The sequence below is a fragment of the Lemur catta genome, chromosome 3 (genome assembly GCF_020740605.2).
Source record: "Lemur catta isolate mLemCat1 chromosome 3, mLemCat1.pri, whole genome shotgun sequence".
Classification (NCBI taxonomy): Eukaryota; Metazoa; Chordata; class Mammalia; order Primates; family Lemuridae; genus Lemur; species Lemur catta.
In genome coordinates, this window is record NC_059130.1 from 94,688,333 (window position 1) to 94,704,588 (window position 16,256).

General features: G+C 37.9%; 1 protein-coding gene across 6 annotated transcripts in view; it reads right to left on the minus strand.

Moving 5' to 3' along the window:
* Positions 1 to 16,256, minus strand: part of CFAP57 (cilia and flagella associated protein 57) — a 69,004-nt gene that overhangs the window by 34,879 nt on the left and 17,869 nt on the right. For all 6 annotated transcript variants that reach the window (XR_006733878.1, XM_045545670.1, XM_045545671.1 and 3 more), the window contains 5 exons: positions 9,580 to 9,719; positions 8,640 to 8,805; positions 7,793 to 7,906; positions 3,084 to 3,296; positions 794 to 967 (listed from right to left, as the gene is read on the minus strand). Coding sequence is in view for 5 of the 6 variants with exons in the window: in XM_045545670.1 (XP_045401626.1) it covers positions 794 to 967; positions 3,084 to 3,296; positions 7,793 to 7,906; positions 8,640 to 8,805; positions 9,580 to 9,719 (807 nt within the window). In the remaining variant the exon portion in view is untranslated. The remainder of the gene's footprint in view (positions 1 to 793; positions 968 to 3,083; positions 3,297 to 7,792; positions 7,907 to 8,639; positions 8,806 to 9,579; positions 9,720 to 16,256) is intronic.

Here is a 16,256-nt window from a genome sequence, read left to right on the forward strand (position 1 = left end):
AGTCAGCTATTATCTAGAATGTCTAACAAACTCTCAAATGCAACAGTAAAATCCCCAAACAATCCAATTAGAAAGTGGGCAAAAGATATGGAGACATTTCATCGAAGAGGATATATGGATAGCAAGTAAGCACATGAAAAAATGTTCAACAATATTAGCCATTAGAGGAATGCAAATTAGGGCCAAGATGAGATATCAGTATATACCTATTAAAACAGCTAAAATGAAAAATAGTGACAATATCAAGTGCTGGTAATGATGCTCAGAAACTGGGTCCTCATACTTTCCTTATTGAACATAGACACTACAATATTGGAAGGGGCAATGAAAGGATAATTTACAAATGTGTGCTAGTGTTATTGCCCCCAGGGCCTTTTGTACCCTCAGAGAGCAGTAGGGGCTAATCTCCCAGGCTATGACTTCTTTTAGTCCAAGAAACTCTCTGGAGAAGGGAGCAGTAGTGGGTCATCTGCAGCAACACCTACAGCAGCTGGGATGTAACGGTGGTGCGGGTGGGACACCTACAGCATCCATCAAACAGCCCATTGTTATGCATAATATTATGGTGAACAACCTCACACATAAATCTTTAGGTGTGTCTCTAATTATTTCCTAGGCTAAATTCCTAAAAGCAGTTTAAACAAAGAGTACCAATAGTCAATAGAGGTTTACTGAATGAACTGGTGAATGAATAAATAAGGAGAGAGAAAAGATGCTGGGAGGTTGAAGGGATGAAGCTAGGCATGTGGCAGGCAGCTCTGGGACGGGCTCCTGAGGGGTGGGTCCCTCTCACCTTGGTGACAGGACCCGCATGGGCCTGGTACTCGTTGAATTCTTTCTGCAGAGGTAGAGGGTACTTCATTGCACGAATGGTTCCCATCGAGGTGCCCACAAACATCATACGCCCGGAGTGCGAGATGGCAATGGTTGTGTAGGTGATGTCGAATGCCGACATCTCTCGAAGGATCTGGAATGCAGTCAGCTCTATTCAGCGGGAGGGGCTAAGCAGTATCTCCAGTGTCCCAAAGCCACTCTTTCCCTCTCCTCCAATAGTACCCTTAGGGGTCTGTATTTTAAAAAATGTTTTTCTCTATTCCTTATAGCACCTGGAATAGTGCCTAGCACATAAAAGGCACAAACTAAATATTTTTTGGTTGCTTAACTGATGAATAACCAGTTCTACGAGTCAGGAATAATACTAGTGAAAGGAAATATTTATGTAGCACTTATGATGTGCCAAGCACTGTTCTATGCCCTTTACATGTTGTTACTTATTCAGTTCTTACAAAAGTCCTCTGAGGTAGCCACTGTTAACTTTATCCTAAAGATGGCAAAACAGAGTCACAGAGGTGGTAAGTAACTTGCCTCGACTCCTATACCTTGTAAGTGGCAGTCTGACTCCAGTCTCTGCACCTGACTGCTATGCTGTCGTGCATCTCAAAATGAGAATGGGATGCTGATCATAAATTTATTCAGCAAATATTTATTAATGCCCATTATATAAACAAAACTATATAGTAGTCCCCCCTCATCTGTGGGGGAGACCTCCCGTGGATGCCTGAAACCACAGATACTTATATACTGAACCTTATATATGAAGGCTGTCTGGAAAGTATCCAGCCATAAATGTCTCTGTTTTTCATATTACTTGGCTGGATACTTTCCAGACAGCCCTTGTATACTATATTTTTTCCTACTCATACATAACTATGATAAAGTTCAATTTATAAATTAGGGATAGTAAGAGATTAACAGTAACTAAAAATAGAACAATTGTAACAATATACTGTAATACAAGTTAACTGAATGTAGTCTTCCTCTCTCCGTCTCTCAAAATAACTAATTGTACTGTACTCACCTATTTTCAGACCATAGTTGACCTTAGGTGACTGAAACTGCAGCTAAGGAGAGACTACTGTACCACCAGGGAACCCATTTATTCCTCCGCTCATGAATGCATTCACCTACCCACCCACCCACCCAGACATTTACTGAATGATGTTGTGGGCCAAGCCGTGGGCCAGCCAGCAGGGCTATCACGACGAGTGGAACATGGCCCTGCCCTAAAGGAGCTTCATTCTGCTGCAGCATTGGAAAAGCTGCCGTGGAATCAGGACCAGGCTACGTGGAGGCACGTAAGAGAGGCACCACACTCTGGGCTGCGTTCCAGCCATGGGAGCTTGCTGCTGTGCTACCTGTGCACTCTCTCAGGCACCAGCCCCCTGACAGTGATGAGTCCTGAGGAAAATCCAAAGAAGCTAGTGAAGATCAGCTGTTGCTGGGCTCCTGGAGAGGGACACAAGCCACACTGGTGTGAAGTGTCCTTGCTGAGCTCTCCTCTCTTCCCTTAACTATTTGGAGCCAAACATGGTAATTCTAAAATTTCAGAGTTTGGGGATTTCAAAAGAATACAGTGGCCAGCCTAGGTGATAACCACTAACTATACAGTCATGCATTGCTTGATATGGAGATATGTTCTGAAAAACTCGTAGTTAGGCAATTTTGTCATTGGGTGAACATCACAGAGTGTATTTCCACAAGCCTGGATGGTCTAGCCTACTACAAACCTAGGCCATATGGTACAGCCTATTGCTCCTAGGCTACAAACGTGGATAGCATGTTACGGTACTGAATACTGTAGGCAAACGTAAAACAATGGTAAGTATGTGTGCATTTAAACATAGCAAAAGTACAGTAAATCCGTGGTACTCTAATCTTAAGGGCCCACCATTGTATACGCAGTCCATTACTGACATTATGTGATGCGTGACCATAGTTGTATTTTTACCCCAGGGAGGTAAGTGCAGACAAAGGTAAGAGTGCAGTTTAGAGATGATGTTGACCTCTATGCCTGGAAGGTGGAATAGAGTTACAGACAGCAAGCAAAACACAAATGGAGAGGCTCCCCACAATTTAACCCAATCAGGAAGGGCACAGGAAATTCAGGAAGTGACACTAACTGAGCAGCCTGCCCAAAAGGAATAAGGAGCCAGGTGTTATTCCATGAAGAGGAGGCACTGTACTTTCTGCTGTAAGCACATGGGCCAATACAGTAGCCCAGAGACAGGGAGAGGCGGACTTACGGAAGAATCTGCAATCTCCTTGATGGTTTGGTCTGATCCAACAGCAAATATAATTTTGGCATCAGGGGAAATAGTAACACAGTTGTAGCTGCAGGACTTGAGCACACATTCTGTCTCTCTCTTTCCTGTGGACAGATTCCATTCATACACGGCACCATCTGTGCCACAAGAAATCAGTTTGCTGTCATCTGCATTCCACACAATGGAACGGATCTGCAGGAGATGAAGACATATCCAGTTAACGGTGCGCACGTGCACACACACACACACACACACACACACACACACACACACACACATTGATGTGGAAAAGGCATGAACTCCTCATGTGCTCCACTAGACTGAGGCAAAATGTTCTTTCCTGGTATAGGCCCTTCTGTCAGCACAAAACACAGCTTCTTGGAAATGTTAACATTCTCTTTTCTAAGATGCTTGCAAGCTACTGAAGATGAAACATTCTCATCTCTTTTTCACTTTATGAATATAAAGACTGAATCATAATGGTTTATTAATGCTACAAACAACGAATTTTTGCTGTTTTTTGAAAATTTCTTATTTTGACATAATTATATATTCACAGGAAGTTGCAAAAATAACACAGAGAGAGTGGACTTCTGGTATGGCAAGGTACGGACCTCAGCTGACTTTCTCCCTAATGAAATAAGTTAACTGGCAAATATGATCAAAACAATCATTTAAAGTCTCTAAAAATTGTCCTAAGGGCATAGAGCAAATAGAAAAACATTTGTTCAAGAAAATCTATTCAATCTTGGTAAGAACAGAGTCTGCGGCACTTGCTCCGTTACTGGCCCAGCTCCAGAAACTTCACTGCTGTGCACTCTGGGCAGGTGTGGCCAAGACAAAGGGACTCCCTCTCCCCACAGCTCCCGGTCTTGGGCCATGGTTTCACTCTGGAAGGGCAGACTGCTGGCATTTCTTATCCTTGCCCTCGCCCCATGTTGCTGAACCTATATTCCATGCAGGCATTGCCAAGGGGACCTGGACTCCTTTCCCCTGGCCAGTCCCCACTCATTGGTGGAAGCTTCACTTCAAGTGCAGCAGGCTGAGAATAATGGCACCCCAATCGCTCCTGCCCCCGTTTGCTCAGGGGTGGAGGTTCCAAATCATGAAGGAGACGCTGAAAAGAACAGGGGCTTACATATACACACACATATACACATACAAGTGCCAGTTGCAGAGTGAGGATGTTACTCCTGGAAAAGCAGGAAAATAGAAGAGGAAACACATCCCAACTCATTTTAGGAGGCCAGTACTACTCTGATAACAAAACCATAAAAAAAAGTATAAAAAACACAACACTACAGATTGATAACCCTCATTAACAGGCTCAAAAATCCTCAACAAAATACTAGCATATTGAATACAGCAATATACAAAAAGAATTATTCAACACAACTAAATAGGGTTTATTTTAGGAATAAGGCTGGTTGAACATTTGCAAATCAGTCAATGTAATCCACCACACTGACAGGCTAATGAAGAAAAACCAGCTTCAAAAAAATCAACTTAAAATATTAACTGATTAAAGTGAAATATAGAAACTTTACTCTGATATAGCTCCATTCATTCCTACCCTCTGTTGTACTATTATTTCCAGCAATATTCTTAGATTCACTTAATTTTAATAGTTTATATGAACATTCTTTGAATTTTCTACATACCCAATTATGTTATCTGTAATAACTTTATTTTTTCCTTTCCAATCTTTATGCCTTTTATTTCCTTTTCTTGCCTTATTGCACTGGTTAGGACTCAGTCATAGGCTCACAGAAGGCATCATGTTTGTTCCCTATCTCAGAGGGAATGCTTTCATAATTTCATGATCAAGTACACTGTTTGTTGTAGGTTTTTTGTAAATATCTCATGTAAGATTTAGGTAGTTCCTTATTATTTCTAGTTTGTTAAGTGCTTTTTAAAAATATCATGGGGAGCCCAAATCCTTCTGCTCAAGGCCTCCCACAAAAATAAAAATATCATGATTAGATGTTAAATTTTATCAATTTTTATTGTATCTGCATTTATAGAGGTGAGCATATAATTTTTCCTCATTATTATATTAATTGCATTCCTGGAATAAACCCAACTTGGTCATGTTGTGGTATCTTTTTATATATTGCTGGATTGGTCTGACAATATTTTGTTTGGGACTTTTCTATCTATATTCATGACAAATATTGGCTTATTTTTCTTTCTTGTGGTATCTTTGACAGGTTTTGGTAGCATGATTATGCTGGTGTCATAGAACAAAATTGGAAAGTATTCCCTCTTTTAAAAATTTTCTAAAAGGTTTTTTTTCAAGATTAGTGTTATTTATTCTTTAAGTGCTGATATAATTCTCCAGTGACATGATCTGGGCCTACAGTTTTCTTTGTAGGAAGGTTTTAAATTATAGATTCAATTTTTATAGGAATTTGTCAGTTTCATTTATGTGTTTAAAATTATTTGCATAAAGTTGTTCATAATATCCTCTGTGACCTATTTAATGTCTATAGGACCTTTAGTGACAACCTTTTTTTATTCCTTGGTTATTTGTATCTTCTCTCTCTGTTTTGTTCTTGATCAGTCACGCCAAAGGTGTGTCTGTTCTGTGTTTTCCAAGAATCAAGTTTTGGCTTTGATGATCTTCTTTTGCATGCTTGTTTTTTATTTCATCAACTTCTGCTCTTATCTTTGTTACTTCCTGCCTTTTATTTTCTTTGAATTTAATTTGCTGTTCTTTTTTAACTTCTTGAGATGGATTCTTACATCATTGATTTTCATTCTTTTTTCATTTCTAATACAGTATATGTATTTAAGGTTATAAATTTTCCTGTATTCATGGCTTTAGCTGCATCCTCTATCTGTACTTTTAAAAAAAAATTACACGTGTATTTCTAACATATTCCCCTGATTAGAGAGCAGTGTTACAAGTACTTGCACAGTGATAAAACAAATGGTTGCTTTCCTAGGTGGGCGAGGTAGAGGCATCAGAATCACATTCCGAGCTTGCATCTGCAACCCTATAGTCACTTGAGGACTAATTACATTGCTGAAGCTGAGGAAGCTCAGCAGCTCTCAAAAAGAGTGCTTGTGTTTACACAGCACTTTCACTTCCCAAGGTTTTTGGTTTTGTTTTTCACTTTTCCTTCTGATGACCTTGTTATTTGCTAAAGGTAATGGCCAGTTTTTAGTCTTTATGAGACCTCTCTCTGATATCTAGCACCACTGACCACTTCATCCTTCTGGAAATTGTTTAGTTCTTCTTTGACATGATTCTCTGATTCCAAGTTCTCCTTGTATCTTCATTTTCAGTCTCTCATTAGCTCCTCCTCTTTCAGCAAGTTCTTAAATGTTGGCCTAAATTCTTCTCAGATTCCACAAAGGCCCTCTAACTGACACCTGTCACTTCCCTGACTACATAATCCCCTGAATCTGCATTTTCAGCCTTGACTTCTTTCCTGACCTCCATGCATGCACATCATATGTCCTGGGCACACCAAACATATTATGTCCAAAATGGAGCTAATCTCTTTCTTCTCTCTGTTACTACTACGAAAGCCATGGCTAGTTCCTGACCCATCCTTCACCTTCATATCCTAATTGGTCTCCATCACTCCAACTTTCCTCCCCTCTAATCCATCCTTAATACTGTTTAGAGAATTACCTTTCTGATCCCATTTACTCCTTTCTGAAATCTTTTCAATTGTTTCTCATCACCTACAGACTACAGTCCAGTTCCTTGGCATGGCACACCTGCCTTCCATGATGCAGCCAACCTCTCCAGCTCCCACTTTTATCATCCCTCCAATGTGCCCAGTATCCAGCCACATGAAGCACAATGCACCATCCTATTCCATACTCCATTCCATCATCCCCAACATGTCCTTCTGCCTAGAATGCCTTTCTTTTTCCATTGCCTCTTCTCTCCAAATTCATCTGCTGACTTCTTCCTACCCTTTCAATCTTTGGCTTCTCCCTCTTATTCATGTCTCACATCCAGTCTTACTCCAGGAACTATTGGTTTTACTTCCTAAAATCTTTCAAATACATCCACTCTCCCTAACTTTACCAACCACCATCATGGTCCAAAATACTATCATCTATTGAGTAGACATCCTCAACAGCTTCCTTACCATTTCTACCTTTGTCCCCTCCAATAGATTCTTCACTCTGCAGTTGAACTAACTTTTTAAAATGCAAATCTGGTCATATCATTCCTTGCTCTGAAAGTCTTCAATGATTTCAAGGAAAAAGGGGATAAAGTATAAAATCCTTACCAGGCCAACACGGTTCCATGTTTGTGGGCCCCTGTGAACTCCCCAGTTTCAGCCCCTGCTTCACTCCATGGTTCACCCTGGTACCTATGTTCTAGCCCCACAGACTTCAGTTCCTCTGACACCCCATGCAATCTCTTATCTCTGGTCTTTGGATCCCTATCTATTAATACAATGATTATCCCCCCACCCCCTCCACCCCCCAACAGTCTGGTTTATTGTCTGGTTTATTCCTAGTCACTGCTCCAGGACCAAACCTTTACAAACAACCAACCTAAATTATGCCAACCCCTTCATTATTTCCTTTCATAACAACCACATGTTTTTCTTTCATCGAATTAATTGCAATTAGTAATTAAATCTGTCTGAGCACTTGTTTATTGTCTCCTTTGCCACTGTGCCTCTTGTTTCCCTGGATACTCTTCAGCCACTTACCTTCCCTGTGTGTCCTTTCAGGTTTGAGATGTTCTCTAGGCTTGTGGTGGTAAAAATGTGAATCACATTTCCACTGACTGCAGCAAACAGGTGACCTCCATTGCTAAAGGAACACTATGGGGAAAGACAGCAAGAGAACATGCAAGCAAGAAAGAAGTGAACAGTCCAATTGGAGGTTATAGACAAGAGTTGCTTCTCCCAAAGAGTTGAGGCTGAAACTATGTGTGCAGGTGGGAGTGGGAGGAAGGTGCAAAGAGGACTGAGAGGTGGCTGACATTTTCAGACACTTCCACTATTCCTGTAGCCCATAGTGGCCAAGGAGCTGCCACTGCCATGCCCACTAGTAACTAAGCTGTTTGGATCACAGAGCACTCATTTTGTCTGTAGAAGCACCATTTCAGAGTGGGGAAGTGAGTCCTGAAATCACTGTCTTGTCTCTGCAAGTCCTCTCAGGGGGAAACCTGATGGGCTGCTTATTGCCTGTCACTGTTGATGCTTACTTTTCCTGGTCCCTCCCAATCTCCAACCTTGCCTTCCCAGCTGTGACTCTGATGCTCAGATTACTCATCATTTTCAATATTTGCTAATATTCCACCATTACAGAGGGGACTTATCACAGGTTGGATCTCACAAGGTTTTGGGTACAATGAAATATTTTGGTGGGTATAAGAAAATTGGGACAGAACCATATACTCCATAAGTTTGTTGAGTGAACAATTGGGTTTTTACCTTTTTTTTTTTTTTTTTAAAGCTACTAAAGTTCTCTAAGACAGACTTTGGTCCCACCTCCCCAGAGCATGTCAGTTCATGATATTTCCACCTTGGCTTTATCTCCAGCAGCTTTTACCTCTCTGCATCCTCTGACAGAGTATTCTTTGAAAGAACGTATATCATCAACGAGTAGATTCATAAGGCGTAGTTTGTCAGCAAACCCTACTACAATGAAGTGTCCAGATGGATGCAGGCTGATTGTATATGCCTCTTCTGGGTATTCCTTAAACAGGTCCAGAGTGCTGTGAAAAAGATTAATCACTGAATTACAAGCCCAGCCCACTAAATCCCTCAAGTCCTCTTTCGTATTTGGTATATGTTGCTATCACAGCATCTGAGATACTTTATTGCTTGCAATCATTGGCTCCTCTCTTTTCTAGGTTTTGGTTCCTTGAGCATAATGTCCAGCACTGAGTATGGCAAATACGTGGGCTGGTCAAAGTGCTGTCCATGATGCAGAAGACAAAGCTCTGTTTAGATTCTTCAAATCACAAGGATTATACAAATATTTTTCCCCCAACGGTCCCAGAAGGTGTACGCAAGAGCAGAGAAACAGTGTGGGGCCGACGTAGGGTTGGTGATTCTCAGGGAAGCTGTGCCAGAAAGTAAAATCAGTAGGGGGAGTGAGGTGGGGGAGTGAGGAGGATAAAGAGGAGGGATGAAGGGTCTGGAGAGCTCCATGAAGCAGAAAGCAGACCTGGGGGGGAGTAAGGGGATAGCAGAGCTGGAAAGACATAGGAGTTTGTGTAACAAGGTGAGATATTGGGGTTTTATCTTTATGTCCCTAGTGTCTAGCATAGTGTCTGGCATGGAGTAAGCATTTAATAAACCACGAAGTTTTCTAGCCTATGCAAGAGTGAGAAACAAGTAGGTTGACTGACTTGATTTAAAAAACATCTTTTCAAACTGAAAGTTTCTATTTAAATTTTAAAACTCTCCAATTAAAATAATTCACACAAACAAAATTAACAGCTGAAATCTTGCACAGTACAGCAGCAAAGCCTTTCATTCCTTACTTTGATTCATAATTCCAGAGGCGAACGGATCGATCCAGAGAACAGGTGGCAATGAGGGGTTTGCGGATGCAGGTAGCTAGCCCGGTGATGGGTGCTGAGTGTAACGGGTACATCAGATACTCAAAGTGAGCAGGCTCCCCCTGGAGAGACCAGACAGAATGAATCCAGCAGGGTAAGCAAAAAGCTAGCTGTGCATCTTAGCTCTAATTAGTTCCCATGAACATTAATCAGCCTGGTTGTACAGAAATCAGGCTGTGGGCAAACTGTTTTAATATTGTGTGTATTTTCCTGTGCCAATATTATTTAAAAACATTATTTTAATAGCAATAAAATATAGGAACATTTAGGTGGTTTCCAATTTTTGTTATTTAGGAATAACACAACACTAAATACCTTTGCATAATATATCCTTGTATTTGTGTACCTCTCTGATTACTTCCTTAGGATAGATACATTTCTAGAAGTGGGATACTGGGTAAAATGGTATGAATGATTTTAAGGATCTGAATAAGTAATACCAAGTTTCTCTCCAGAGAGACTACACTAATTGCTCTACCACCAGCAGCAAATTAGAGTTAGGTGAATGACTTTAAATTGAACTGCATCCTATTACACTGGTTATGTAGGTTCCAGATGTCTGTCATCAGAGGAATTATCCCTAGGACACCAGAATGAGGAGTGACAGTTGGGAAATTTAATGAGAAGTACATATGTAGGTCTGTTCACAAGCCAAGACAAAGGCTGAGATGGAAATCCCCTCAAATTCTGGCCCTCCACCACTTACACATTTATCTGCATCCACTCCATCCTACTCTACTATCTCAGAGAAAGAGCTGGTGTGCTGGGGTGGGAGGAAGGCACAGATTAGTCCCATTCTTCTTCCTTCTCCAATATCTTCAAGCTGTCTGTCTCTACTAGCACATTCCTATTAGTTTTGAAATACACTCAAATCTCTCTTGACTTAAAAACAAAAGCAATTCTCTCTCATCCTCCTCTTTTCTGTACCTCTGCCTGAGTAGTCATGTATTTTAATAATAATGGAGAATCAGACAAGCAGGCTTACTGGTTTCACTTAGAATTCATGACCACAAACCTCCAATGAGCATTTAACCCTGCCTAGTAACTCTACCATGTTTTTAAGTAAGTTCACCTTCTGAATATCCAGGATAACTATTTCATACTACTTATTCTCTCTTTTCAAACCTTCCAAACTCTTTTTCTCATTCCCAAATCTTATCAGATGCCATTATGTAATATTTCTTTGACTTTTTTTTTTATCTTTGTTTACTTTATTTTGTATCTCAGGAGTAGAGTTTCAGACTATAATAATGAATTCACGTAAGGCCAATTTTATTTTATATTTCATTCCCTTCTCCTTCTACTCCTCTCCCTCCTCCTTCTTCTTCTTCCTCCTTTTTGTTCCTTGTAATAGGTACCAACTAGTGGATTTCATTCATGTCCTTGAATATATACATATATATATTTTATATTTCTATAAATGACATTGTGCTTCAGATCTAATTCTGTATTTTTACTTTTTCCTCTTAACACTATTTTTAAGGAATCATCTTTGTTGCAGTATGTATAATTTATTGCTTCTAACTGATGTTTGGTATTCTATAATATGCATCCAGCTACTTTACTTCTCTATTACCACTAGGGATGCACATGTAGATTGTCTTCAACTCTTCATTGCTGCAAACACTATGGTGAGCATCTTTGTACATGTTCTTTAATGGCCCTGCAGGATGAAATTCCAGCTATGTATCCAGTGGCAGATTACTGGATAACAAGGTATGCACGTTCTCTATTTGACCAAGAACTATCAGACTGTTCAGTAGAATGGCTATACCAGTTTACACTCCCATCATCACCACATTAGGATTCCCATTCTCCCCTGTCCTCAGATATCTGGCTTCCTGATTCTTGATAATGCAATAAAGAAACTTCTTATAAAGAAGCATCTCAGAGTTGTTTTAATTTGCATTTTTCTGTTCACAGGCAATAGAAACTCCTTGGCAGAGTACCCAGATGTTGGATTTAATAGACTAAAGCTTCAAAGTAGCATTTATAAATATGTTCAAAGAACTAAAGAAAACCATAACTATAGAAGTCAAGAAAGGAATGATGGCAATGTCTATCAAATAGAGAATAATAAAAGGATCCCACCAATAAAGGGATGGACAGTATATAAAAAAATAGAAGTTCTAGAGTTAAAAAGTACAATAACTGAAATGAAAAATCCACTGGGGGGGCAGCTCAAGAGTAGATCTGAACTGGCAGAAGAATTAGTGAACTTGATAGATCAATAAAGATTACGCAATTTGAAAAACAGAGGAATAAAGAATAAAGAAAAATTAACAGAGCCTCAGATAAATGTGGGACACCATTAAACACACTAACTAATGCATAATATGAGTATCAGAAGGAAAGGAGAAAGAGAAAGAAACAGAAAAAATGTTTCAATAAATAATAGCTAAAAACATTCACAGTTTATTGAAAAACATTAGAGTATACACACAGGAAGCCCAATGAACTCCAAGTAGGAAAAACAAAAAAGATCCATAAAAATACATGTCATGGTAAAAATACTGAGAGCCAAAGACAAGAAGAAAATTTTGAAAGCATCAAGAGAAAAATGACTGATCACTTACAAGGGAATCTCAATAAGATTGACAGCATACTTTTCAGCAAAAAACCATGGAAGCCAGAAGATCATGGAATAACATGTTCAAAGTGCTTAAAGAAAAAAAAAAACCTGTCAACCAAGAATCCTATTTCCAGAAAAGCTATCTTTCAAAAACTGAAGGCGAAATAAAAACTTTCCCAACAAAAACTGAAAGAATTTGTTGCTAACATACCTGCCTTATGGGAAATCCTTCAGGTTGAAAGTAAATGCCCCCAGATAGTAATTTGAATCCACACAAAACAGAGAGCACTGGTAAAGGTAACTAGGTAATTATAAAAGACAATATAAATATATATTTAATCTTCCTTCTTGTTTTAACTGATTTAAAAAGCAATTGTATAAAACCAAATGTATATAGTATACTGTTTGGGCCTATAACATAATAGAAATGTAATCTATTTGCTAATAATAGGATACAGATGGTGGGTGGGACAAAAATGTGTATTGGATTAAAGAAATGACTCCAATCATAACTCAAACCCACAGGAACAAATGAAGACAACCAGAAATGATAAATAAGAAGGTTAACATAAAAAAGCAATAAATATATAATTGCTCCTCATTATTCCCTTAGCATCTTTAAAAGGCACAAAATGATATAATTATGACAAGATATTATTGGGTTTATAACATTTATAAATGTACTATATAGACCAATACTACCACAAAAAGGGTAAAAGGGAATGTAGCTATATGAGAATAATATTTCTATATCATAACTGGCTTTAAATTAGTATTACATAAATCTGAATCTAATTATGACACATTAAAATGTACATGGTAAGCCCTCGGAAATAACTAAAAATATATAGTGAAAAAATAAAGAAATTAAAAACTACATAAAAATTCATTTAATGTGAAAGAAGGCAGTTAAGGGGGAAAAGAGGAGCAAAAAACCCATGGCACAAATACAAAACAAAAGGTAACACAGCAGACATAAATGCAACCATACCAATAAAAACATTACATATAAATGGATTAAATGATCCAATCAAAAGTCAGAGACTGTCAGACTGGTTAAAAAATCAAGATCCAATTATATGCTATGTACGAGAGACACACTTTTGAATCAAAGAAACAAATGTATTAAAAGTAAAAAGACAGAAAAAGATCTATCATGCAAACAGCAACCACAAGAAATCTGAAGTGGCTAAAGTAATAGCAGACAAAATAGGCCTCAAAATAAAAAATGTTACTAGAAATAGAGAGTTATTTTATAATCATAAAAGGGTCAATACATCAGGAAGATATAATAATCGTAAACGTGCACGAATACAGCACTGAAATACATAAGGTAAAAACTATAAGGAATGAAGGGGAATATAGACAATTCACCAGTAAGAGCTGAAGATTGCAATATCCCACTTTCAATGACAGATAACTAGGCAGACAATAACAAGAAACAGAAGACTTGAACAACACCAGAAACCAACTAGACCTAACAGACATCTATATAACTCCCAACCCAGTAATAATAGAATATACATTTTTCTCAAATGCACATAGAACATTCTCTAAGACAAACTATATGCTAGGCCATAAAATAAACCTTAATAAATTTGAAAGAATATAAATAATACAGAATATGTTCTCCAAGCACAATGGAATGAAATTAGAAATCAATAACAGAAAAAAATTGGGAAACTCACAAATACATGGAAATTAAATACACTCCTAAAGCAAATGGGTCAAAAAGAAATCAAAAGGGAAATTAGAAAATATTTGAGATGACTTACAGGAAGCAGTAATTAGAGGGAAATTTTATAGCTGCAAATACCTATGTTAAAAAAGAGGAAAGATCTTAAGTAACCTAATCTTCTACCTTAAGACATTGGAAAAAAAGAGCAAACTAAACCTAAAGCAAGCCAAAGAAAGGAAAACAGTAAAGATTAGAGTGGATATTAATGAAGTAGAGAATAAGAAAACAACAGAGAAAAATCACTGAAACCAAAAGCTGATTCTTTGAAGACACCAACAAAATGGGAGAATATCAAATTAATAGAATCAGAAATGAAAGAAGGAACGTTACTATCAAGCTTACGCAAATAGAAAGGATCATAAAGAAATGCTATGGACAATTGTATGTTATTAAATTAGACAACTTAGATGAAAAGGACAAATTCCTAGAAAAGACACTGCTATGAAACTGACTCAGGAAGAAATAGATCATCTAAATAGATATATAACAGGTAAAGAGATTGAATTAATCAAAACAACTTCCCACAAAGAAAAAGCCAGGCCCAGATGGCTCCAGTGGTAAATTTTACCAAACATTTAAAGAAGAATTAATGCCAATTCTTCACAAACTCTTCAAAAAATAGAAGAAGAGGCTGGAATACTTCCCAATTCATTCGATGAGGCCCTGATACCAAAAGCAGATAAAGACATCACAAGAAAACTACAGATCAACATCTCTTATAAACAGGGATACAAAAATCCTCAACAAAATATTAGCCATCTGAATCTAATAACATATAAAAAGGATTATATGCCATGACCAAGTGGACTTTATCCCAGAATGCAAGGGTGGTTTAACATCTGAAAATCAATTAATATAATATACTATATTAATAGAATAAAAAACAACACCCACATGATCATCTCAATAGACACAGAGAAAGCACTAGACAAAATCTAATACTCTTTCATGACAAAAATACTCAATCAACTAGGAACAGAAGGTAACTTAATAAAGGGTATCTTCAAAAAACTTACAGATAGCATTATACTTAATGGTGAAAGACTAGATGCTTTCTTCCTAAGATTAGGAATAAAATAAGGATGTCTGCTCTCATCACTTCTATTTAACAAAGTACTAGAGGTTCTAGCCATGACAATTAGCCAAGAAAGATAAATAAAAAGGCATTCAGATTGGAAAGGAAGAGTAAAACCACCTCTATAGAAGATGACATGATCTTATATATTGAAAATCCTAAGGAATTCACCAAAAAACTATTGGAATTCATAAGTGAGTTTGGCAAGGTTGCAGGATACAAGATCAGTATGCAAAAATTAATTTCATTTCTATACACTTGGAATGAACAACTCAAAAATGAAATGAAGAAAACAATTACGTTTATAATAGCATCAAAAAGAATAAAATATTTAGGATAAATTTAATAAAAGAGGTATAAAAGTTATACTCTGAAAACTATAAAACACTGTTGAAACAAATTTTAAAAAGACACAAATAAATGGAAAATATCCCATGTTTTTGGATTCAAAGTCTTAGTATTATTAAGGTGGCAGCCCTTCCCAAATTGATCTACAAATTCAGTGCAATCCCTATCAGGATCCCAGATGGCTTCTTTGTAGAAACTTCTAAGCTGATTGTAAAATCATATGGAATTGTAAGGGACCCAGAACAGCCAAATCATCTTGAAAAAAAAGAACAAAGTTGGAGTACTCACAAGTCCCAATTTTAAAACTTACAACAAAACTACTGTAATCAAGACATTGTAGTCCTGGCATAAAGATAGGAAAATAAATCAATGGAACAGAATTGAGAGTCCAGAAATAAACCCATGTGTCAACTGATTTTCAACAAAGGGGCCAAGATGATTCAATGGAGAAAGAATGGTCTTTTCAACAAATGATGCTGGGATAACTGGATATCTACATGCAAAAGAAGGAAGGTGAATCCCTATCCCATGCCATATACATACATTAACTCAAAATGGATCAAAGACCTAAATGTAAGAGCTAATACTATAAAACTCTTAGAAGAAATACAGGGGTAAATCTTCATGGCCTCAGCATGGCACAGGATTCTTAAATGCAACACCAAAGCACAACCAACAAAAGAAAAATAGATAAATTTGATTTATCAAAAATTGAAAACTTTTGCTCATCAAAGGACACCATCAAGAAAGTGAAAAGACATGTAATCCTAGCACTCTGGGAGGCCGAGGCAGGAGGATTGCTTGAGCTCAGAAGTTTGAGACTAGTCATCTCTATCCAAAATAGAAAAAATTAGCTAGGTGTTGTT